Consider the following 25,920-nt stretch of genomic DNA (forward strand, 5'->3'; position numbering starts at 1 on the left):
GCGAGCCTGAACCACCTCCGCCCGTGGGGCGCCCACGGCGGCGGAAGCCCGGCGGCGGCCGCCGCTCCTGCGCCCGGGGGCGGGCAGCGGCGCCCCGCGGCGCGGCGCGACGCGCCTCCGCGCACAACTTCAGCACCGCGGACAGCGGCCTCCCCGCGGCCCCTCTCGGCGGCCCTGCGCGGCCCGGGCCCACGCCGAGGTGCCCCGGCTCCGGCTCTGAACCAGGCCCGGCAGGACGAGGAGGGTCCTGGCGGCCGGAGGGGCGCAGAGGAAGAGGGAGGAGCTGGAGGAAGGGGAGGGAGCGCTAAAGAGAGGATTCTCCCTTCTGCTTTTTCTTTCTTTATTCCCCCCCCCCCCCCCGGTGTTTTGGGGAGGTTGCTGCTGCTTCTGCTGGTGGCAGCGTTTCCTCCTGCTGGAAAATGATGAATGCATGAGGAGAGAGGCTCTGAGCCTGCTTCTCTGCTACGGGAGTGTCTTTCCCTCCCTCTCTCTCCCTCTCCCGGTTCCTGTGTGTGTGTTTGGCTCCCTAGCTGTGTGTGCGTGTACACTGTGTATATATATCTGAGCTGGGAGGTTATTGCAAGCTTCTCTCAGCAGCGCTGCTCTGTGCAGGAAGAAGGGCTCAGCTGCAGTGGTAGCATTAACAGCAGCATTAGCAGCACCAACAGCTTTTTCTTCCTTTCTCCCTTCCCTTCATCCCTATCTCCCTTTCCCTCTCCCCCACCACCCCTCCCCTTTTTGGGGGTTGCTTTTTTGATTTTTATTTTTCTCTCCTCCTACAAACCTTGTTATCTGATACTTTGTGGCTTTTTATTTTCCCCCTGAGAAGGAGGAACACACACACACACACACACACACACACACATACACAAACACACACACACACACACACACACACACACACACACACACACTCACATAGAGCAATAAGGGAAAGAAAAGTATTGGGACTTATCCTGCTGCTGCAAACCAAGAGATAGCAGACGAAGAGGGGGGTTGGCTTCTACCCCAAGGTAAAGCCCAGCCCCCTTTACCTCCTCGCCACCTCCTCCAAGAAAGAGGAGAGAGAGAGAAGGGGGCAAAGTGGAGAAAAGCAGGTCTTCAGCAGCTGGCATTTGGAGTACAGGGAGCCAGGAAGTGAAGGATGGTTGTGGTTACCCGAGCTGGCTGCAGGGCAGCTCTCTTCCTCTGGATTTTCAGCAGCATTAGCTGCAGAGCCAGGACTGCTCTCCCTGCATCTCGTAAGTACCTTTTTCAGAGAACCATGCACATTTTCAGCTCTGCAATAAACCAGAAGGGGCTTCCCACAACTCTGGGAGGGTGTTTATTTTTTCTCTGATGGTGAATCTTGTGTTTGATTTTCTGTGTATTTGCCTGTGCATGTGTGCACTGAGGTTTGATACTGTTTGCAATGCTCTCATCAGATCTTCCTTATGCTGATAATTTTAGTGAGGCTGGTGGTAGCTGATGCTGAAAGTTGAAAGACTTGCTCCGTGATACAGACTTGGTTCTGCAGTGGAGTCAGAGGGGGAAAGGAATCGGAAGAAAGACGTTTAAAGTTTGGGGGTGGATTTTTGGTTGGTTGGTTTTTGGTTTTTTTCCCCTTGTTCAGAAGGTGTGCAATTTGTATTTGGAAGTACTTCACTTCTGCGTTTGTGGGAAGGAAAAGAGGAGACATGGGCAGTTTCCATAACTAGTGTTTTATAAAGGAGAATTAGAAAGTAAAGGTTTGCAGCAAGAGAAAATTTTATCTTCTGTGAAGAGGAAGGAGTGACAGTGACTTGATGAGAAGGAACTGAACCAGGACAGCTTTTCTTGAGAGGGAAGTTTTGCTTCCCATAATAAATGAGCAAAGGTATTTTGGAACTGACCAGAAATTGCCCTCCTAGGGAGGCAGAAGTGGTAGAGAAATAATGAAGCATCTGATGAAATGCTAAACTTTAGACTGGAAGAGTGCAGAGCACCTATACAGGACCCAGTTCTGCTGTCAGGGTAAAAATGACAGCATACTCATTGATTTCAACGGGTTTTAGGTCAAACCTTTAATGTTGCAATGAACCGTAGTTTCCAGTAAAACATTTGCAGGTAGATGTTAATGTTAAGTGTTTAGTTGTTTCTCTGCAGCCGATGTAAAGCGTTTGCCATTTGCAAACTATTTTTGAAATGCATACTGAAAGGAAGCCTACCATTTTTATAGAATCATCAAAAATAGACGCTACTATTGACTTCCTCTGCTGTTTATAGAGGAAGAAGTATTCCAGAAATGTTACAGATAGATGCGTTGGAGTTGTGTGTGTGTATCTGTATGTGGGCTGGTTCTACTGATCAAGCTGGGGATCATCTTAGAATGTAATGTGTATACTGCATAGAGATGTATGTGGATCATTGTTTTTATTTATTTATTTTCAGGGGCAGAGGGAATGAACAGTGCAACGATTAGGGCACTGGAGCATTTCTGTACTTTTCTTACTGGGTTTCTATCTGATATCATCTGATACCTTTTGAAAAATAAAGCAATGTTATTGCTTCAGGATATGCCTACACTTGCTTAGATATTTATTTGTATGACAACAGAAGATTTACAGCAGTGCTTGTGTTATATCGAAGTCTCAGAGGTTATAGGATATAGGTTCAGGTTGATTTTTTTTTCCTCCTTTAATTTAGGAACAATACCAGTCCTAGGTTTACTATTTGGTCTTGACTGGTCATCTAATTTTTCTTCTGAGTGTTATATCTCCATTATCATCCCTAGGGTACTGTGCATAACGGTAAAAGACAAGAAGAAGATTTATGCCCTAGGTTATCAAAAATCTGTTCTTGGAAAATAACATTCCCTGTATTCTTTTTTTATAACAGGATTTAGAGCTTTTTTGTCAATCGGTCGCTAATGGCTGTAGTTTAACTTGAAAATGACCCACCATAGCTTATCTCATTACCCAATAAACAAATGTTTAAGTTTTGAAAGAAGTTAGTTGAGAAGCTAGAGGCAGTAATAATATGATTATAACCAGAAACTCTTTGAAGAAAAGGATATATATAATCTTAATTCAAATTTACTCATATACATTTCCATCTTACAGATTTTTTCCAGCTATTTGAAGATTTCTTCATATAAATTCACCTCCCTAGGGCATATACGCTACACTCCTTATGTATTTACATTTCTGATTCACTTCTGAAAGTGAAAAGCAGATAGATTTGTTTATTGGAAACAGACACATAGCTGCAAGTACCTGTCAATCAGTTGCAAAAAGAGCACACACATTACAGTTTATGAAAAATGTTTAGAATTTTTTTCTAAAAGACGTGTCCGTACTGTTGAAATGGTACCACAGTAGGAACTCATGTGTTATGTCACGGTGTTTTGGTGCACCACTTAACTGGTTATTCTGTTGCACGCTTTAGTATACAAACTGATTACTGTGCTCTGTTTTCTTGTATTGTTTGTCATATGTGCAACTGATTGTAAATTCTTTTGATGATTTTTTTCCCTTTATCTTTGAAAAGGGAGCGAGGTCTGTTTATCATATCCTTGTGCATGTGTGTGTGTGTGTTTGTGAGAGTGTGTGTGTGTAGTGTGTGTGTGTGTGAGTGTGTCATCAATTGATTTTGAAGGCTGTATTGGGAATACTTCTGAAGTTTTACAAAATTATGTGAAATGTAATGTTGATGTACAGCTAATTGCCCTCAGATTTTGATTTTGTCTTCCATCCCTACTCAATGTTTGAGTTTGAAATGATTAACAACAGCAATTTTTTGTACAGTATTTTAGAAAGCATACAAGATTCATGGTGTACAGTGGATTACTAATCTTTACATATGAGCTCATACATACTTATTATTTTGTTATAGCATGCTTGCGCGCAGATAGAGAAAGATACAGTTTTCAGAAAGAATGGTATTGGCCCTGACTTATGTGAATATATTGCATCTCAAGTTTTTGTTTTCTTTGCCGTGTCACTGAATCTCTCTCTGTCAGTAATACTGATTCAGCAGTCATCATGCTGAAATCTTTGAATCTCATTCAGTTTATCTCAAGGTGAACTGGGTGCTGCAAGTCCATTCTGTAGTACAATAAATATGCACAGTGGTACAATATCATTCACATTTTTATTCAGGTGTTATTTTAATTTTTATTGACAGTTATATTTTTCATACCTCAGCAATAAATTCTTCATATTTCTGCTACTTTTTCTGTTTTCTTTGGAATAAGCACAAAGGGATCAAAACACTCCTAACTTCTGGAATCAAGGCTAATGAACAGCTCAACCAGGAGAGGTCATCACAAGATAAAAAGTAACATGGAAAATACAAATTTAGTGCTTTATAGCCTTTAATGTGGCTTAAAGATGGAATAGTAAGAATATGACTATGGGTAGACTAGCTATCACTTGGGTTCTCATTTTGAAAAAAAAGAAAGAAAAAAAAAACCAAAGTAGCAACCTTGTCTTCTTAATGAAAATGCTTAAGGGATTCATTTTTTGGGTCATTTACTTTTTTGTAAAATTATAAAGACTCTGTTAAGAAACAGTTGTCTTTCACAGCTAGGCTTTATTTTCAGTTGTGTTTGTTTATATGCAAAGCAAACCTGACCAATATAGAACTGCTAAAACTTTGTTATAGTTCTGATGCTTTTAATGCTTTTACAGTAGGTCCCATACCAGTGTTGCAGTTGAAATTTAAGTCTATTTCACAGTAGTTGATACAGAAATCAAAAGAGGCCGCTATAATCAATCATTAACCTTTGTGCCTATGCAAAAATATGTATCTTTTACCCTTGACTGCATGTGACCTAGACTTTCCTTATTTCTTAATAGCATGAATAAATGAGAAAAATATTTTAAAAATGTAATATCCCTTTTGAAGGAGCAAGGCCTTGTACAAGAAACTTCATTTCAGGGATCTTGTAGAAAACAGAATTAGAGACTCTGTCCTTCCATTTCCTGGTGTTTGGATGTTGTGCAAGTGGAGCTGTGATATATTCTTTATGCACTTTCATGGACTTTCATTTGGGAGTAGTTATCTTTCAGATAAGCTTTCAAACAAATGTTATTTTGTGAAATCTGGTGAATTTCAAGTCGGAAAAAGATCATTTGTTGTGTTTCTGTTGCCTCTGTTTACATTGCTTTGTTTAGGTGTTATTGCCTGGATCTAAAGTCAGAGATCCCACAGAATTTAGTTTCAGGTGTATCAGAACATTTTTCATTGATCATTTTCTTTCCCAGGTAACAAAGCACTTGCAAATATGCTATGCTTTCAATAAGGGCCTAAATTCTCTTTAGGAGGATGGGACTTCGGAACATTATTAAGCACATGCTTTCTTGTTTTGTTTTTTTCTTAAATTTAGAACTTTTTAGCTAAAAAGTAGACCAAAGTTAGACCAGTTATATGCATCACTATATAATAATGCTATTATATAAAGTGTTATGCATCACTATATAATAAAATAAACATTGAAAAGAGAAACAAACATTTTATTGATTAGTTATTTAACAACATTGAACTGAGTTACAGTGTTCTGGGTACCTGTTTTTAAATGAATATGCTTTCACTAAAACAATACGTTACCTGGTGTGTGAATGAAATAGTAATAAATAGTCTGCTGTCATTTCCAAATTGGTGACAACGGCTGGAGCACTCATTGGTGCTGAAAAGCCAAAGTTGCAGAGTCCTTAACGCACGTGAACGCAACATTGCACACAGCCTGATTGCAAACATTTGTCTATATACAGAAAGTCTGATTCAAAATTTGATGTGGTCAGTGGGCACTGATTCAATTACTAATGTCATTCATTGAATTAATGTGTTAAAAACTATCTTTGCTTAGGTTCTTTTTGCTTTGCTTGTGTTTTTAGTTCATTTATTTTCAAATTCAGGAGCAATAATATGGAATAACACACAAAAAAGTACTTTTGGAAGCGGTGAAGTCTGCCAGGAAGCTTGAAAGTGCAGTTAAAGACCATTTCTTTTTCTACAATAAATGACCTGTCTCTGAACAGTTTAACTTATTGGTCAAATACAGGATCATTAGTTAAATCTGGAGGTGTGCCACTGCCTGTGCTTGCATTTCCTAAATGTCAATTATGCTAGACCTTACAAAGGTACATGAGCTTACAAATGTGTATATGATTTCAGTAGCTTCAGATAGAAAACGTTAGAGAAGCAATGCTAGTCTTATTCTTAGTCGGATGAAACTCTGACTTTTTTATTTTGTCAATCTTTAAAATTTAAAAGAATTATAACAGTACTTGGAAAGAGTTAATTTGATCAGCACATAATTTTCTATCCACGTGGACATAGGTCCCTTCTCTGAGGATAAGCGCAGCCTGGTAGCTTGAATGTTCTCCCACTGAAGTAAACAGAAGTTGTGCCATTGATGTTAAGAGCAGTGTAGTTAAGTTTGCTGTCATTCAGAAGCTCGTGATTCAGCCTATTGGTATAATACACCGTAAATGATTTAAAGGTTCTTCAGACATCAGCCTTTGAACTAATATTGATTTTATCTGTATCGCGCTTCATTTATCTAGTTACTTTATTGGCACTGTGTAGATGATACTTTACCTTGAGACTGCCAGGTAGCTACTGAATGTTTTTTATCTCTCTGTAAATATGGTGGTGTAGCATACTGCACTAATCAGTAATCAATTTTCTTGAGCCATTTTGAATCCCAGCTTTGAAGTTACCGTAGATATAAGAGCATTCTCAAGACTGACATTTGATATTTGGAAAGAACTTTATGCACATCTAGGTTTTGATAGCTCTGAAAAAGCAGAAAGCCCGACTATCTGGAATCTTCATCCAACCAAAACAAAATTAAGAAGGATTTTTTAAAGACCAATTTGAAATAATACAAGAGGAGCAAGAAGCTTTATGAAGTTGAGACTTTTCCTGCCTGGGAAATTGTCTCGGTATTCATGCAGCACTGCAGTAGTAGACCATTTTCTGTTTGTTCCGTAAGCGTGGATGATTGATAGTTCAGAGTGGAAAAGGACATTGACTCTAGCATTTGCTTCTTTCCTCTGCCCAACGAAGACCAGGGGTTTTTTGACTTTACAGACTCCTGAAGAGACAGTTCATTCACACATTTGACTTAAATGGTCATGCTAAGCCCACTGAGGGACTGGAAGATTTATCAAACTTATAGTTCATAATTTGATGTTAATACTTATCAGCATTTAAAATATTTATTGAATATTTTATTTTCAATTGTATGCACACTTCCAAAGATATATTTTGAATAAATCAATGAATAATGTTATAAGATCTATTCAGCTTAGCTAGGAACTCCATTACCAGTTTTACATTTATATCAGTAAAAGCTAATGTTAGGTTATAACTTAACACATGTGAATAAAGTCAACTGTCAAAAATCACTCATTAGCCCCAGAATATTTGAACTCCTCTCTGAACTGTTTTAGCCAAAGGATTTTCCATCCCAGGAACAAATGTGGTATTTTAAGATGAACATTTACTGTTTGTTTTTTAGGAATATTCCAAGTTCCAGTTTAAAGAGAAAGCAACTCTTTGTTATAGAAATGCAATGAGTAGTTTAGATATGTGTCTAAATATGATATATGAATTGTATTTGATTTTATAAAACTGCTGTATCATTGAACATTTCATAATCTTCTCATACTCAGGGAAGTATGAGAATAATCAGCCATGTACATGCTGTATTTCTCTTTACTTTCTCTATTTCTGCATATGTAGGAGCTTATCTGCCTGTAAGCATTTTTTGTCTCACAGTTGAAGTATGACTGGTCAAATATAGAGGTGTGCCACTATCCATTTCTTTGTCACCTAAGCAGTGATATAGCCATGGCTATGTCTCAGATTGCTCAGACATCATGTGTATTTACACTGATATTTATTGTAAGTCCTAGGAAAAGCTGGAATTTAGAGGGAAAGAATAAGAGAGATCAGCACTGAGCATATGGATCTAAGACAGTTAGATTGCAAGGATCCCTTTCTGTAAGGGCTAACAGAGAGTCTGTGACAGAAGATTTGCCAGAGAAGGCAGGGAAGCGTTACTGCCATACCTAATGGAAGCTTAAAAGTATATTGGCCTAATGCAATGGGATGCAACACAGCCCTCAAGGGAATTCCAGTATTTTAGGTTGTCTTGTAATATGTGCTGGGTTTAAATGTCACCGCTGTAATGTTCCTGAAACGCAGTTTGTAATGCAGTTAAATTAGGATATGATTTCACTCCCTTTACATTGATGGAAATAGTGATATCATAGGGATATGACTGAACTGGAAAAAAGTCCTATCTATTAAAAAAAAGAAACCCTTCAATTTATACTCCATTGATGCAGTTTTCAAATGCAGATGTCTTGCTGAGGCGGATTGTCACTGAGATATAAAAAGGGCCTGTACAGGTTATTTTTGCCCCTGCATCCAGATGCAATTTGGATATCTTTATGAAGATGAGGGAAAATTAGCACTAAGAGAAATAAACAAATAAATTAAGAAAAATAAAACATTGCCGCTAATGACCTCCCACCATTTTTGGGGACCATGAAAAAAAGGCAGCTGAAGAGAAATCTGCCTCCCATACAATGACTGCAACATGTTCTCTTTCTGTGGAGGGATAGGCAAGGACTAGCTCGTACTACTCACAGCGCTGCAGGGGGCTAGGGGAAGAGTGAGCTGCTGTGAGAAATGGAGTCAGAACCGTATCCTCCTGCACAGGACAGGCTCTGCTGGCTACACGCGCCCAAGGTTCAGCAAGTCGGACTCTCTAATGTGCTTTCCCTCAGTTTTGCATCCAAAAGAATTAAGCTACTGGGCATTGTCAGTTGGATGATGAATGTCCTGTCTGCTTCTTCCCCAGCATGGCCAGGCTGCTAGGAATGATAGCTGAGTTCTCTATAGATAAGAGACAGTATGCATTATGCTTTCAGCCTTCTTCCAAAGACCCAAACCACTGCATCACGCACCTATTCCCTCCTTCTCTCTAATTTCTTTACCATTTCTCACAAACCTCCTTTCTCATTTTATTAATAATCTTTCTCCTTGCTCTCCCTGCCCTCTCCCCGCCCTTCCCTCTAACTATAAACCCTCCACTGACTTCTCTTGGATTTTCACTGATTCATCACCATATCAAGTAATTTGCTGAGCTTGAAACTAAGGAGATTGTCTTCATCGATTCTTGATTAATTCATCCGTATGTGAAAGCTAGGTACATAGGTAATAACTCAATTGAAATTCCTTCACCACTTAATTGCTGTGCCATAATCATGGCCTGTTAAATCAGATAATCAGATATTATGGATGAAGGTAGGATTCAGTTTTTTCCAGAAACAATTATTAGAATATCATTATAAAGAATGCTTTTATTAACTGTATTTATGATTACGAAAAAATAGTCTCTCAAACTTTAAGTCTGTATTGTGCTCATATACTGTACATATGGAAAAAATTATGTCGAAAGAATACTATGTAAATCATGGTCCTAAACCGACTTATTCATAGGTTGTAAGGCCAAAAATGATTACTGATCTCATCTACTGTGATACGGATGTCAGATAGCTGTGTTACAGCTTTCACCTGCTTTACACATCAAGTTTTTGGCCCACCTCTTCCCAGTATTGAACCTTTCAATCTGGAACTGCATCCTTTACCATAGGTTTATGACTTTACATATGGCCGCATTAAAATGCATAATGTTTCCTACCACCAGCTGGCCTAGGTGTCCGAAGTTTGTCTTATGTAAACTTCATTTTCAGGTCATCTTCAACTTCAAATAGTATGTATTATTCTACAGGTCAATAATAAAAATGTTACAAAATGATGAGCTGAAAATTAGATTTCCAGTGGTTCTCACAGAAACCGCTCATTTTCTTTGTTACAGTTATACTTTTAAAACTTTTAGTATATCATACTTATAACAATTCAAAATCTTGTTTAAAATAGTGTATACTGTCAGTCAAATGCCTTCAGAATTCAAAATGTGTACTATTACAATATATGCAGATACAGATATATATGCATGTGTATGCAAATATGATGTCATCCAAATTTGTCATCTCAGGAAAAAAAAAAACCCAACAACAACTCCAAAACCTCAGGATGCTTTGACAAGAGTTTTTTTCCATAAACCCATGTAGATTTGCACTAAGTACATTTACCTCTTTCAGTTTTTTATTAATGGGGTTGTATTACTTTGTCTAGGGTCAATGTCAGTTTGAGAGGCTTGTAATTATGTGAGTCATCTTTTTAAGTATTGGTACAACTTTTCCTTTCTTCCAGGCTTTGGAAATTTTCTCAGTGTTCCAAGAGTTACTGAAAATCGGCAATAACCGTGCACAGACCCTCAGTCTGCCTTCTGAAAGCTCTCAGAAGCAGGTTGTCCTGTTGGTTTAAAACTGTCTGGCCTTGTTAGGTGCTGTTCATTATCCTTCTCAGTTACTATTGGAATGTAAATTATTTTGTTGCCTCCTTCGGGTCTGAGTATGCAGTCTTGCTTTTTTTCCTAATGCTATTTGCTTTTGTCTTTTCTACGTGATTGGCATTTTCACCACTTATAATCCTTTGATGGAATTCCTTTTATTCCTCACCTCCTTCTCCTTTCTTTCAAAAAGCTTTGCTTTGTTTTGTTGTTGTTTTTTTTTCCTTCTAAATTTTCCTGATCTTTTCCATACATAGATTAGTTAAGCCTTGTCTCCTTTTTTCTTCTAAATTTTCCATATTTCTGGGATTCTGATTTGTATGTATTTAAGTGTTTGGTAAAATATTTTTAAAAAATTCCCTTTAATACTCACATTCTTCTAATTGAACTCTTAAATTCTGAGGCGGTACAGCTACTACTGCTACTAAATGTACTTAATCATGAATTTAGGTCTCCGTTAAGTAGTAAATGAAAATATATCATTAATACTGAAAACATACAGAAAATAATTATTTAAAAAAGATCCAGAAGACCAGCAAAGACTGTATCCAAGGCCAAACTCATTAGGCTGTTCATATTCAAATAAGCATTAAAAACACATACTGAATCAAAAACCTCTAAAGCACATCCAGACATTCCTGAATAAATCTTTGATAATGATAAATGTCTGATTAAACTCTTGGTTGAAATGGGACAACCATATGCGTAAACACATATTAGAATCAAAATTAAAGGCTACAAATGATTATACAACTATGGTTCTGATTATTGAATGATATTATGATGGTAGAAATGTCTGTGTTCCTTATATTCTTGATTATAATCACCGTAAAGTTCTAATATAAAATTATCATTATCTGATGTTTCAGTTCTGACCTGTAAATTAAGTGACATTACATGTTGAGGAAAATATTTTATTTTAAAATAATTATTTTTACTAGCTTGAAAATATTTGCATCTAATTTAAAAAATAAGCTAAGGCCTTTGAGAGAGACTTTTTGAAATGAGTATGCAAATATTCTTTCCCCGTACACACACACATAGACAAGAGGGCTGTGCCTGTGAACGGATACGTGAGCAGGTATGTTGTTAGCAATAGATAGTGAAGCTGCCTTGGTTGCTTGTCCTTTAGTAGGTGACAGGATCTTCCAGGGAGTTGCATCTCATTTTTACTGTTTTGAGACTATACATGCTATTTCATCTAGGGCAGGGGATGTTCCTCTGTCAGGGACAGATTACTTACTCATTCCTATAGGGAACAGGAGTAGGTTAGGCTATAGGGATTAGGTTAATTTAAAACTGGAAAAAGGCAATAAAACCAAAATCTGGCAAAAGGCTTGGAATATGCGTTTCTGACCAAATAATGAATTTGGAACATAGTTCAAGATTTGTGATATGTTTATTATGAGCCATTTTTAAAGATTTTTAAAGACGCTGTATTAATTGAATATAGAGAGTTCATTCCTTCCCTGCCTTACATGTACAAAGTTCATAGGAGGAACAGCTGCCTTGTAGACAAATAGGTATCTTTCAAGTGTCTTCCACTGAGCCTGGTCTGCTGTTTCATAACTCTGCCGTGTCAAATCTTCAGATCAAAGGTGAGGCTACATGGTAGTGTATGGAGTGGATACTTGACAATGTTAAATTCAAACATATTTAGAGTCTGTCGGGTGTATAGGAAATGAGTTCTTGTGTGCCTGAGACAAAGTATAGGTTGAAAAGGAGAAACTTAAAGCATTCTTCCCCTAAGGTAGAAGTGTGCTGTGAATTTTGAGTTGCAGATGGGTTATGCGGGGATGCAGTGTCCTGGCCTCAATTTTGGGGATGGTTATGGTAAGATTGCGTTGGTGATTGTATGACAGCTGTTTATTGGCTTTTGGGATGTCACTGTGAAGGGCTGGTCCTCTTTGCAATGGAAAAGCTACGCCCCAGGGGATCCCTGCTTGAGGCAAGCTGATGAAATGTCTGCATGGAAGTGTCTAATCACTGCAGGAGAACAATCCAATCTGGATAGAACGAAATATGACATATGGTTGTTACAGGCTAATGACTTAATTGGGTGGGCCAGTGTATCAGATCATTCTTCTTAGGCCACAGAGATGTTATGGTCCTTTTTTGGGGCATATAATTAAACACTTACATAACTGTTCTTATCAAAACTTTTTTATAGATCTTATCTTCTCTCATACTGATGCATATCACCAACAGTTACACTGAAATCTGACCCAGGCTCCATCACAGTTATATCAGAATATGAGAGATCAGAATTTAGTACAGTTTAGTTAGAGATTTTTCAATTATGTTTCTTATGCCAGCTATTTATTTCCAGTGACTCTTTGAAATGTATGTTTCTATTTTTCCATGTAAAACTATTTGTGATGAAAAAATAGTCGTAACAACTGAAAGGCTTTAAGGTGCTGAAGTTCTTTTTGGCTAAAAGATCAAGTGAGGACCATTTAAACTGTTAATATTTAATCACGCCAAGGCATTTAAATGAATAACAGTGCTTGAGTATTTCATGTATTTACAATAGGAAGTATTGTACATACTGTGAAAGGTTTTAGTACCTCATGTATATCAATCATCTTTGTTAGGACTGACATTGATCACAAAGTTTTATGTGTCTGTACTTCATATAGGATAATAGCTATTGTCATCAGCAGTACATGTAACATGCTGTGAAAAAGATTTTAGTTTCTCTTCCTTCAGAATGAAAAAAGCTCTAAACTTACTATGCAGCAGTAGCGTAATTTTGTGGCTGATACATAAGATTTGTGCACTTCATTTTTGTTGTCTTTAGAAAGCTTTCTTGAATCAGCTCTGGGAGTCTCCCCTGTATTTGTCCTACTTAACTGAAATTCATACATATACATTATATGAACTGATTTGAAGAACATGAAGGTAATACTGGACATTGAAGCCTTCATGAAGAGAATCTTCATAAAATAGGCTTTCATTTTCTTTTTATTTTATAAATAAAAATGTATTGTTATTAATGAAGGAGGTAGATCACACTCATGTGGAAACAATGGCAAGTTATTGGCATTGGTGCCAACACTGTCATGAGTGACACATGCAAGCCACCGTGACAATAAACAACAGTTCTTTTTAAAGTAAAACATTTTCAAATATAATGCATTTTAGCAAAATATGCAATATATTCACTAAGTCTGTCCATTTCATCTAAAAAAAATCCAAACAAAATAGTGTCCTAGAGAATATAACTCCTACATCCTACCCCCTTAAAAAGCTGCCGGAGGTAAACTTGAAAGAAATGACATTGATGCCACAACAGCCAACCAAATGTGTGCATCTCTCAGATGCACAACAGAAATTATGTCTTACATTGGCCGCCTTATGCTATGCCACTTTTCATTTGAGAATATGATTACCCTCATCTGATCAAATTGCAGACTGTGGAAGAAAGGGGCTGCATTATGAATCCCATATTTCTCGTTTTCCTGTGTGACATTATTAAGCAAGAGATTCTATGAAGCAGCTCACTGCTCCTACATTTTTGTTTTTTAAACAGAAAGTAATGCATTTCAGAAGAGCAGCTGTACATCAATCACGAAAAAATCTTATATGTTTCCTCCCTTCCTTCTGTATGGTGTTAGGCTTCTGATTGGTACCTGACACCTGGAATACAGAGAAAAGCTCTGTATTTTTAGCTTGGAATGACTCAAACAATAATTTGATATATATATACTTTTACTCTGTAATCAAAACCTCTATTTCTTCCAGTGCCTATTAGAATGATGTTCTGGTCCATGACTGTAGCTCAGAATAATTTCTTAACACAATGCTTAGTATTAAATTAGAGAACACTGTTTGCCGTTCATAATTTAATGACTAAAAAGGAAAAAAAATTAAACTTTTACAAATGAAATCGTATGTTCGATTTTGCTGAATGAAGCTTGAAACACTATGAAAATAAAAAATTCTATTTACATTAATTAATTTGTTATCAGAGCAGAGAAGTATAGAGAGAGGTGCAGGGACATGCTCTGCCAAGTGTGCAATGCTTTGTGCTAATCTGCAAGCCGGGCAGTTTTCCAAGCTAACAAGGGCTCCGAGGAGGTTTTCCCTCTCAGACCCCTGGATTACCAGCTCCTGAAGAAGCCCCTACAGTTAAATGAAGTCATGTCCTGTTGTGCTTTAGGTTATACTTTTAAGATTAATAAAGCACAACAGGACAGGTTGTATGTGTGTTTCAATACTCCATTTTCAAGCCCCATCCTTAGAAAGAATGGAATGAAGTAGTGTTTACTAAGCATCTTGAATTCATCCTTAACAAAAGTCAGGTTATGTAAAATAAGTAAGTTAGTTATAGAACACAAATATAGATGACACTGTTGTGACCATTGTATAAACAAGTGAACAAAACCAAGAACATATCTACTTAGCTTTTGAATATAAATGGAAAAAATGGAAAGTAGAAATGTTTCTTACTTATATTTTCAGAATGAAGCACATCATTTTTTGCCAAAAAAATGCCTTTTGATGTAAAATCTGTTTTGGAGGATTTCAAAATGAATGATTGAAAAATTTTGAAAAATTCCAACTGAATTTTATCTTTATTTCTGAATTTCTTTTTTCTGAAGAGTTGGGTTTGCGGCTTTCGTTTTTATACTGAAATTTTACTTTTTCTTTCCAAATTAAATAAATGATTCCATACTCCCAATTCCAGTAGTGCTGTGCCCATAAGTAACTTTTTTTCCTCTCTACATTCTTCATTCCATCAAGCTATTATATTTTCAAACCCTTATGTTCTTGGAGGTGAAGTGGACATGCTTTCTGCATATTGCCCTCTGCTTGGCTGAAGAGAAAATGTATCTGCTTTTGTCCGACATGAAATCTACGGAGCTTCTTTAGTTTTCCTTTCTTTACCTATTTGTCAGTGGGTCATTGAACAAACAGAAGATGAAACAACATCAAATAGATCAAAAAACCAAAGCTGCGTTCAGAAAGAGTCAATTAACTCCAGAACAAAGGTCTACTCAATGAAGCTGAGAAATACGTGAAAATAAAGGCCTATGCTCATTAGATACATCCTTTAGAAATCTTCATTTATTGTACTCCAGATAGCCCTATTTTATTTCTAAATGATAGATGACATGAGGGTGGAATATGCTAGTGGGAGGAAGAAGGAAAATTTGACATAAAAGGCAAAGAGGATCAACTTGTACAAGTAAAGTAATACTCAGGTTTTAGGTTTTCCTCAGGCCTGTAATTCCTTTACCTAATCATTTTGTTATTTTTACATGGAGAGAATTTGGTAGCAGTCATTACTTCTTTAATGAAGGATCCCCAGGATTTTGAGATCTGCTTTGTTCTAAGAACGTAGGGAAAAAGAAGGACATGGTCATAAAGCCCCAGATCATTCCTTCAGAGGTGCAAGCATTTCCTGCTTGTTTCTTTGTGAATATATTGAAATTTTTCATAATACAGTAGGGTGTTGTTCACTACTCATGTCCTTGAAGGAGAAGGACACTACTGCTGCTTTAACCACTGCAGGGAGTTAATAGGGCTATGAGGCCATACATAGCAGATGTTTGACTGCAATTAAGTGACCTGTTACCCTCACCTTAGAAGCAATGTGATGATTTTTCCTCTATGTTAAGTAAAATTAAAATACATTTTCAGTGCATAGTTGTCGCTCAGATTCTCACAGTTTGTCAGCCATTGTAAATCACTTTAGATGGATCCATGAAGAGTGCTCCTGTTGTCCTACCAAGCTTGCTTAATGTGCCTCAGCCCTGAACAACTATCAAGTGAGAGCTTGATCCTTTTCCTGTTCATCAGTGATAAAACCATCACTGACTTCTATGAAAATATATGTGGCTCTGTAAATGTTAGTGAATGAAGTAGATAGCAAGTGAAGGAAAAGAGCAAAAAGGCAAAGTCAGTACACTGCAGAGAATTTCTTTCCATACTGCAGAATCAGCTCTGGTTCCTTGCTGTGCAGGTAGGTCAGTACTAGTATCAGTATCAATGATACAGCAGTGTCGTGGACACATTGAAGTGTTTTGACACTCTCAAAATGTTGTAGCCAGACAGTATTTGGCAACAGGAACTTGCATGATATCCCTTGTATTACAAAAAAGTAATAACTCTAATTTCTTCGAGTCCCCATTTTTATTTTTATTTTAATGTTCTTGAAGAGCTTTCAGCCATTTCTCTTGAGACTTACTACTTTTAACATCTGACAAATGTTCCTATGCCTGGGGGGAGCATTTCCAAGAAAGATGTAGGCATGACGGAACCCAATTTTTATGGACTTGCAGAGTGTATGCATTATTTGCTTATGTCTCACTCACATTTGTGATGCGCTTATGCTCTGGGCTAGCACAGAATTGATGAGATACAGTAATGCTGATCTTTCGTTTTGAGTAAGCCAACTTGAGATCACTGGATAAAATGGACATAATAGCAGTATAAAAGTGGATTTTTTTTATTTATTCAAAAGTCGGTTTGTGGGTAGTTTTGTAACCAATGGCAGTAATATTTTATACTATTCTGTTTCATCAAAGTAGCAAGATTTTTTTTGTCATCAAATTTTAATTGATAGTGCTAAGATAATAAGTAGGCTAATAGTACAAAGAAATAGAGAAAGGAGAAGTTGATAAGAAATGAAGCAATTCAGATGGCAGGCTCTGTTAAAGATAGATAATAATTATCCTGCTCTGATAATTATATGAAATCTGATTGATGTTTCTCTGAACATAGCAAATGAAGCATGTTATTTTTCCTTTTTCTTTTGAAGTTATTTTGTATTGTGCTTGTAAATTCCTAGAACCATTAGCGCACTGACTGTGAATTAAAGGATGATAGTTACAGTAACTTATTTTCTGCCTTCTTTTTTGTTTTCTCCTTTCCCTCTGTCTGCACAAGTGCCATTTGTTGCAACTCGATTATGAACCACTGTTGATAATTTTCTCTTTCATGTGGACAGATAGAGATTGAAGAGCTGTGAAATTTGATCCTGCTTCTCCTCTCTCTTTACCTGATCCTTAGCTCTCCTTGCTGCTCTTGAAGCATGGAACACTTGTCCCCCTCCTCTTTTGTTCCGTTTGCTGTAAATCCACTTTTCAACCACACTTTTCAACTACAATTCTGGTTCTACTTCAGAAGGAAGGTTAGAGAGCAGCAGAAAATGTGACCTTCACAGAGGCTAGAGGAAAATGGTTGCTGGTTTCAGGCATAAGGAAGTGATACCATCTTTTCCTACTAGTTCTGCCATGGTCTTGATTATTGTTTGAAGCCAGAATAGAAGATTCATTTGACCTCTAAGACTTGTCTCCAATACTATCCAGTTCCTGAATACAACTTGCTAAATTGTTAAGTGAAGTCCCATAGAAATGATCTTCCCAGTCTTCACTGACCTCCTTCCCTGCTCTTACAGAGATTATTTATTTCAGAATTCTTGTTGTTATAGAAAATATATGTACTCTGAATTCAAAACCACTCCTCTTTGGTTGCTGAAGTTTTATCTTTCATGAAATACCAGCAGAAGCATTATTTCCATTATGAAGGATGTTCAGAGATGGGAGGTGATTTTATTTCTCTCCTGAGTGGGAAAGGAAATTGCTTTTGGTTTTATATTAAATCCGGAATGTGGTAGCTCAAACTATGTAGTTCTCATCAGTTTGTGATGCCATGTGTGTGTATCACAAATATTTTTGTAAAGGGCAAAAAGCTTCCTTTCTTGTAAACGCTAGGAAGTGATGATGATCTGAAAACAAAATCTAATATAATATCAAGGAGTCTTTCTATTGGAAACCCAGAATGGATTGACCTGGAATATTAATGTTGACTATTGATATAGTGTGCATTGAGCTGACAGAGGAGAAGTAATTTTGCAGAAAGCAAAATTAATTTGCTACTTCTCTAATTCTCTCTTCCTCTCCATAACACAAGTAGTTGATAATGAGAGACAATAAATGCTTGATTCTTTTTTTTGCCAACCATATTTCATTCTTAGAGAAGTCAGTATTTTTGTTTGTTTTGAAGAATATTGTCAAAAGCCAAAGGGAAGACTGAAATCATCGTACTTGAAAGCCCCTTAGGAGGGAGCTATTCTGTTAGACTATTGGAGATTTTAGACCTTGGATATTGATTATGAACAACCTATACTACATCATGGTAAGTAAATCTATCTAGTGAATCAAGATTTAACCCAGCTTCCACTGAAGAAAAAAATTCAAACATAACAGCTTGCTTTAAGAACTTAACATGATAGTACGAATCTGCTTTATACAATTGCTGAATCCTGCAAAATATAGTTGAAGACAGTGGGAATCAGGTGAGCCAAGTCCAACACTCTGAAACAGAGAAACTCAGAGTGGCAGGCATATCACAAGTGAAGATATATCAGAAAACAAGTCTAATTATTGAGGATTCTTTACACAAAGTTATGATATGAAAGTTCCTTTTGAATCCTCTGATGAAATTTGGAAAAAGGAGATGGAACCAACACAGTAAGCCGTACAGATGAAGTAGTAAAGGGGTGAAGTTTCAAACATGACTGAGGTTCAAAATTTAGCAGGGGAAGGTGAGTCTTTTTCATTCAGAGATGTCCCTACACATATTCTCAACAATACTACATCGTGATCGGTTTGGCCATTTATTTTTTTGTAATGTGCCTGCAAATGCAGTGTCACTTCGAATTGGTCCTGAGTTCACTGTATCTTGTTTATACCCTGTTTGTATGGTGTTAATGTAGGAGGTGCATCCGCAAATATGTTGCAAGAGTGCACAGTTATAAGCAGCAGCTACTTGAAAAATTTATACAGGCAGCTGAATAAAAGGACAGAAATGTAAAAAAGAAAATAATACTGAACTGTCAACTGAATCATAAGTAAAAACTTATCATAATTATGAAAAATAGAAACAATTGTTTCAAGGCTGCCTGTAGGAGTGAAAAGAATCTATTGCCGAATGTCTCATTTACGCAAAGACCCAAAGAAAGACAAGCATCGTGTTGAGAATTTCTCCAAGAATTTTCAGCAGAATTTTAGTGGTATGCTTGGCATTTTATCACTCATACATTTAAGAAAGTACTCTGCTTCCCATGAAGAAAAATATGATTTACAAGTGTAGCCTGTTATTTGTACTTAGAAATCAGTGTACACCATGTTTTTCTTTAATAATTCTGATTAAGGAAAGAAATGAACATATAGTTATGAAAGATCTCATAGTAATTGAGAACATAAAGATGCGAAAGCTTCTAATAATACACAAACTATATACACCGAAGTAAAATTGTACCGGTATCAGTTTTAATGAGGAGTATGGTTACTCTTCAGCACTATTGTTCAGTGCTTACAAATTTTTGTTTTGTTTCTTTCCACCTTCTTTCTGCCTCAAGCAGACATTTCAACTATTTTAAAAACATTTTAAGTAATCACATCATGTTCCAGAAGATTCTTGATCCATTTGGTTCTGGCAGAGGAGCAAGAGGGAAAAATAAACATATTCTTCCCATGTATTCCTGAGGGCAAATCCATCCAAATATCTGAGATGGGCCTTTAAAGAGTTGAAAAGATGTGAATACAATTCTCCTGATGTTTTATGAAAGAAGAGGTGTGGAGGCATTGAGAGCAGGGATGAGATTTTCCCTCTATATAATGATCTTGATATTTTTCAGAGGCAGATTTAATGGAAGAGCAGAAACATTTGCAACACACATGCAGTTTTCAGCTGGGATGGGTAAAAATCTGGTACGGAGAGGGGCTTTCCAGAAGCTGTGGGTGAGGGCACGGAATCTGGAGATGTTTGGTTCCCTGCAGTCCTTATGGTACACTGCACATTTTGATCACTTTTGTAGATATAAATGGAAGAAATATTTAAACCCTTTGTCTCGATGAGCCTCAAATTTGAAAACTGGACATGTGTTACTTCTATATGCCTTGAATAAGAGGAGAGTGGTATGCATAGAACAGAGTTGATAACACAACTGATGGCAGTGAAAATTTTAAATGATGAATCTATAATTTATTTTTAGGAAAAGTAATATTTACAGACACTTTTTAAAAATAGTCCAGCCGTTTGGTACACAGTTGAATGCCTCTTAGATTGTTAAGGAGTTTTATGAAGTCTGACTCATTGTAGAATGATACCACAAATACTTTCAAATAAGGAATCTAATCCAGACACCGAACCACTCTTCAAATATAAGCTTAATATTGCTCCAGCTTTTTTAAAATTAAATTTAATACTCATAATCAATTAGGCTACAAAATGGACTTCACACCTACAGTCTGAATTTCTTGGAATAAATTCTCAGCTAGTGTAATTTTTGTGACTGGAGTAATTCCAAGGTTGAAATAATAAGGGATCTCACTCTCATAAATAATAAGAAAAAGATAATAATGAAAAAGATAACCTGAAAAAAATATCCATTGACTCCTAGGGATGGAAAAATAAATAAATCCCAACAACCTTATCCAACTTTAGATTGTTGCACACATTTTTGCCGATGATTTCAGGGAACTACCCCAGTGTAGAGCTGGAACTGAGATGATACCCAGTGCTTTGTTGTCAGAACGTGGGACAAAGGAATGGCAGCAAATTAAGCCGTAAAGTGCATGCGATTTAAATGACACATAGAAGGTAGAGCTGTCAATTAGTTTTTAGTTTTTTCTTACTTTGTTAAGTGTGACTTTTGGGTTGACATCAGAGGATTAAAACAAATTCTGGTGCAGACAAAACTAGAATCGTATCCAATGATATTGCTTGACTAAATATTCAAACTGTAAAGAATGGATTACTGATATGATAACTTTGTATCAGAATGAGTTCTGGTGTTTAAAAGCTAACTATCAATCACATATGTTTAGATAATGTGAACTACTAGTTAACATCTTTCTCTAGACAAGCTATTTATAAATTATTAATCTTCTAGTATTCATTAAAGCATCTGCACTCTCAGTTCACAAAATCAGTACAGGGTATCATGCATCTAAAGTTACATTTAATAGTTATTAACCATGTTCTGTTAAAAAAATTACAGTCTGGAAGTCAGGACTGCTCATATTTTGTAGTGTATTATGTATCAATATCTTCATATCTTAAATTAACACTGTACTCGACAGCATCATAACAGATGTGCACTATCATTAGTAGCACAGCTTTCTTGAAGCAATGGGATTTATAGCGTGGTTCAACAGGTACTTCAGCCACACACTGCTCACAGTGAAAACACTACATTTTTTAACCTCTGAAGTGATTTTTATGATTTCTAAACGTATATTTTCAGTGTCTGTTAAAACACAGGATATACTGCTACGTCAGAATAATACTGCACATCCATATGTCAAATATTATTTACTGTAATTTGTGGTAAGCTGTATGTTCTACACGTTGAGCAAGTAACTTGCTAGGAGTGTCTTTTATAGGCTTTCCATTTCTGAAAGTCCTTTAAGCTGCCAAAATTTGACCAACTTCAGAAAATAAAATATTGGCGTATCTTCGTGAGTAGATGTACCAGCACAACGTGGTGCATGCTGTAAAGTGGCTAATTCCCCTTCAGCCTCACTGCTGTTGCAGGAGAAGAGGCAGGCCTGGGTCCACATGTATGGAGATATTCTTCAGGTACACAAAAACATCCTCTTAAAATGTCCACTGTCCAGTGAACATCTATGTTCACTTGTAGGACAGTAATCTGGAAGTTAGTTCAAGAGCAGGATAAAAACATTAGGGCCAGTTTCACTTTCAACGAAACACAATGCCGTCACAGGGAGACAGGGTCACAAGATGAATAACTCCAACTGTGGCTGTTATATGACTGCTCGTCATAAAATTGGTACGGACTTAAGTGATACAGCTAATTGATTGCTGATATTCAAGTGAATGTAGAATATACATGAACCTTTCATTTCTCAATTTCAGATCAGGGTCCACTGAATGACTGTATCAATTTTGCTATTGATTCAATTTTCAGGAGCAAGGGAACACTATGTGAGAACTGCAGTTCAACTCTTTGGGCATAATGTTGTTCAACTCACTAGCGGATGATCATTTCCCCTTGAAGTTCCTAGCTGGATCTCAGTGGGGTGGCAAACCTGTATTAGAAGTGCAAGGCTTGCTCTGTGCAAGGGCAAGGGCTGATGCCCTGAACACCTTTCTGCAAATGATTGATTGAGAAATTTCTAAGCCAACTGATAAGAGCTTTCGGGCAGACATAGGACATTTTTTTCAGAAATGATTATAAAACAGTCTGAAATGTTTCAGTGAAAACTATGGCAGGAAGATGGCCAGCCTACACAAATTGAGAAGGAAGTTGTGAATGCAATGGGAATTTTCACCTTCCTTTCATTAAAAACAGAACTGATACTAGAGCTAATCAGAATCCTTAGGATGTGCTCATTTCATCAGGGATTGGATACGCTTTGGCTGATATTAGTAGGGAACTGTTAACCGTCAGGGAAGTCAACTAGGGATTTGGAAAAGCAGGTCAACTAACGTCAGTCACCTCCTTTCGGCAAGCATCCATTGAAGGGGTTCTTTCCAAAGGATGTCCTAATAAAGCAGAGTTAGATAAACCAGAATTAGAATTAAATTTAGATGCCTAACCTAAAGACGGCTTCCTAGGTCTGGAGTTCCTACTGTTAAACACAGTGAATAAATACACTTATTCCCATCACTTTAACACTGATATGGGAGTTATGCTGTGAGGTTCCAGCCTCAGACTGAGGGTCAGCTGGAGGGGAAATGAGGGTTTGTACTGTGACCTGCACCATCTGGGTTCTTGTGGCATGTGCTAATGAAGGTGGGACCAAATTAAACCCCATATTTTTTGTCTTTTTTTTGTACATGGGAGGGATATTAAATCCTCAAGCCATCCTCAATGACAAATAGGTCATAGGTTTGTTTTTTTTTTTTAGTTTAAAATGAAACGTTCTCTTTAGTGAGTGACTTTCTAGCAATTCATAGAACTAATTCAAACAGCAATTTTTCCTCAGAAAAATAGTAGTTAATTTTCATCTGGATACTTATTTTTTACAACAAATATATGAAAGAAAGCATCTGTTTCCATTAATAAGAGGGACATTGTGCTTCAGATCAGTTTTTATGCAAGAAATAAGTCAGGAAATGAATCAAACCACTATTTTGCATTCAGCAGATCATTCTGTAAACAAGCATAGAAAATTAGAACCCTATTGATATGATAATACATAACTACAACTATACTACTTTCTGGATCACAAAATTGTAATAAAAAATGGCAGTAGAATACTAAGGCAACCTCACTTTTACATGACCACTCCTCTCAGTTGTTGAGCATCATGGAATTGTGTTCTTTTTGTCAAACTAGGTCTCCTAAATTAGGCCTGATCATGCAAACCCAAAGTCTAGAAAATTAAGGCCCTGTTGATAACGTGGTACAGAAATGAAAATGTTACTTTCCAGAACATGAACTTTCAATACCATATTATCAGACATACTTAAAAAGTAGTTTCATTTAAAATTCATGTGTAATCATAAAAGGAACTTTATCCTATCTGAATCATTCATTTTTTCATTCATATTTTCCCTTCCCCAGCCCCACTTTTACATAAACTGGCTCTTCAGATAAACAGTTTGTCAAAATCCAAATAAGACTTTTTAAACTCCTTCCGTAAAGTTTTCAGAGAAAAGAAGTGAAATAGTGTATGTTAATAAAATGCATTTTGCCAGTGTAAATCATATATAATATAGTATAAAAATTGAAACTCTTCATTGGTTTGCTGTAGATAGATGAACGCAGTAAGACATTTGGTTTAAAAGAAATTCAGAGTCGAGTCCAAGTATTTTATAACGGAGTAGGTCTGGGAGCATGGTGGACAAGCACTGAATGTTATAGTGGCTTGACTGATGTTGACATGCACACTATTTAATCTAATTAACACAATTCAACTTTCAATGCTCATTTAAGAAACAAATGTACTCTCTGACAGCGTGTCTATGTTATGTTAGGATTTCTTCTCAGAAACACAATTCTTGATATATTGCCTAAAACATTTTTGATATCTAACAAATATATGTTCTATCATGCAGTAAGATTAGTTGGTTCTGGTCAATAAATGACTTGATGAAATATATCCCAGGCTCATTTAGATACATTAGACCTCATGTGATTATTATCAGCTCCTTGCAATATCTCAATTCTATTTGGCTTAGAAGAGTTTTGCGAAGTAGGGAAATTATTTTGGTCATATTATCAATATCTTGTCAGAATGAACAAATACTTCATCTAAGACAATTTTCTAAACAATATTCTGTGTTGAGGGCTTGTTTTTTCCCCGTGGAATACTAACTAACTGTCATGTAGTCGAGATACAAGAGGTTTTACAGGGTAAATAAGTTGTAACTGATTTGAAGAACGGTGACTTACAATGCTGATGAAACGCAGGACTGAACAATTTAAACAGGACTTAATTTCAACCAGCCTATTTATATATATAAATCTTTGAAAGACAGTTCCAACAGCACTTCAGGGTGAGATTAGGTCCATTGATGCCAATGGAACTGCCACGGAGATTAAATTTACTTTTCTGCGTGGAGGTTTGCAAGGCATGTCTGGTTGGACAAAAGGACATACTGAGATGGTTGGCAGGGGTTCAGTGAATTTAAGAGACTAAACTTATGCATGCAGTTAGGAAAGCAGACAGTCAACATCAATGAGCAGATCTCATGTATACTTAAAGGCTGGGTCAGCCCATTTGTCCCTTCTCACTGACTTTACTTCTGACTCAAGTGCCTTGGTTGGGTGCCTGCTGTTAAACTGAATAGGAACGTGTCTTCAAAACCAAATTCAGGTCTAATTAAATGAAAGATACAAGCAATGGCAAAGAGAAGGAAAAAGGAGCATCTACTTGTCACTTCATTGCCAGTGCCCCTCGTCACCGAGTTGGCCTGGAAAGGAGACAGATGTGCTTGAGGCCTGTCTGCTGATGCTGCTGTGCTGGCAGCCAGGAAGGTTTGTAAGTGAGGTTATTTGCAAGCGAGCAAAGCGGAGGCACCTTCCCAGCTCAAAGTGAACAGACCTGGAAGAAAGAGAACAGTCAGAAGGGCAGTGGGTGTGCGTCTGCCATGAGAAGCAAAATATCCGCCCATTAAATTTAAGGAAGTTGTATCCATCATCTCTAGATATGATCCACAGCCCTTCTAAGTTAGTTTTCTACCTTTTTCCATCGTTTTTGATGTAAATTTCTATAAGACAACCTCCCTTCTCTAATTTCCGATAAAACAAGGCCATAGCAGCAGAGGAATAGGGGAAAGAATGAACTGAGCAGGGGAGGAATATATTACTTGCTTTTCCGAAGTACTTGTGATTATAACCTCTTCAAATCAAGAAGAGCTGTACTTAATAAAACAGTTCTCTGTATGTTTAAAGTCAAGATAGTTGCATTAATTGGCATTTAAAAGATATTGCTTGTATTAAAAAATGTGAAGAAGTTACAATGAAGAAATTTATATTTTGGTGAAATATGTACCTTCAGGAAATTTTTTTTCATACTCCATCTACAATTAAAGCAGTTTCC

At 36.9% G+C, this 25,920-nt stretch overlaps 1 protein-coding gene across 2 annotated transcripts in view; it reads left to right on the top strand.

Annotated features, from left to right (window-relative positions):
• Positions 1 to 396: 396 nt before the first annotated feature.
• CNTNAP2 (contactin associated protein 2) overlaps positions 397 to 25,920 on the top strand; it is a 1,135,762-nt gene continuing 1,110,238 nt past the window's right edge. For both annotated transcript variants that reach the window (XM_068936036.1, XM_068936037.1), the window contains exon 1: positions 397 to 1,241. In XM_068936036.1, the coding sequence (XP_068792137.1) occupies positions 1,145 to 1,241 (97 nt within the window). In that variant the 5' untranslated portion in view covers positions 397 to 1,144. The remainder of the gene's footprint in view (positions 1,242 to 25,920) is intronic.

This window comes from Struthio camelus, chromosome 2, assembly GCF_040807025.1.
Source record: "Struthio camelus isolate bStrCam1 chromosome 2, bStrCam1.hap1, whole genome shotgun sequence".
Taxonomy (NCBI): Eukaryota; Metazoa; Chordata; class Aves; order Struthioniformes; family Struthionidae; genus Struthio; species Struthio camelus.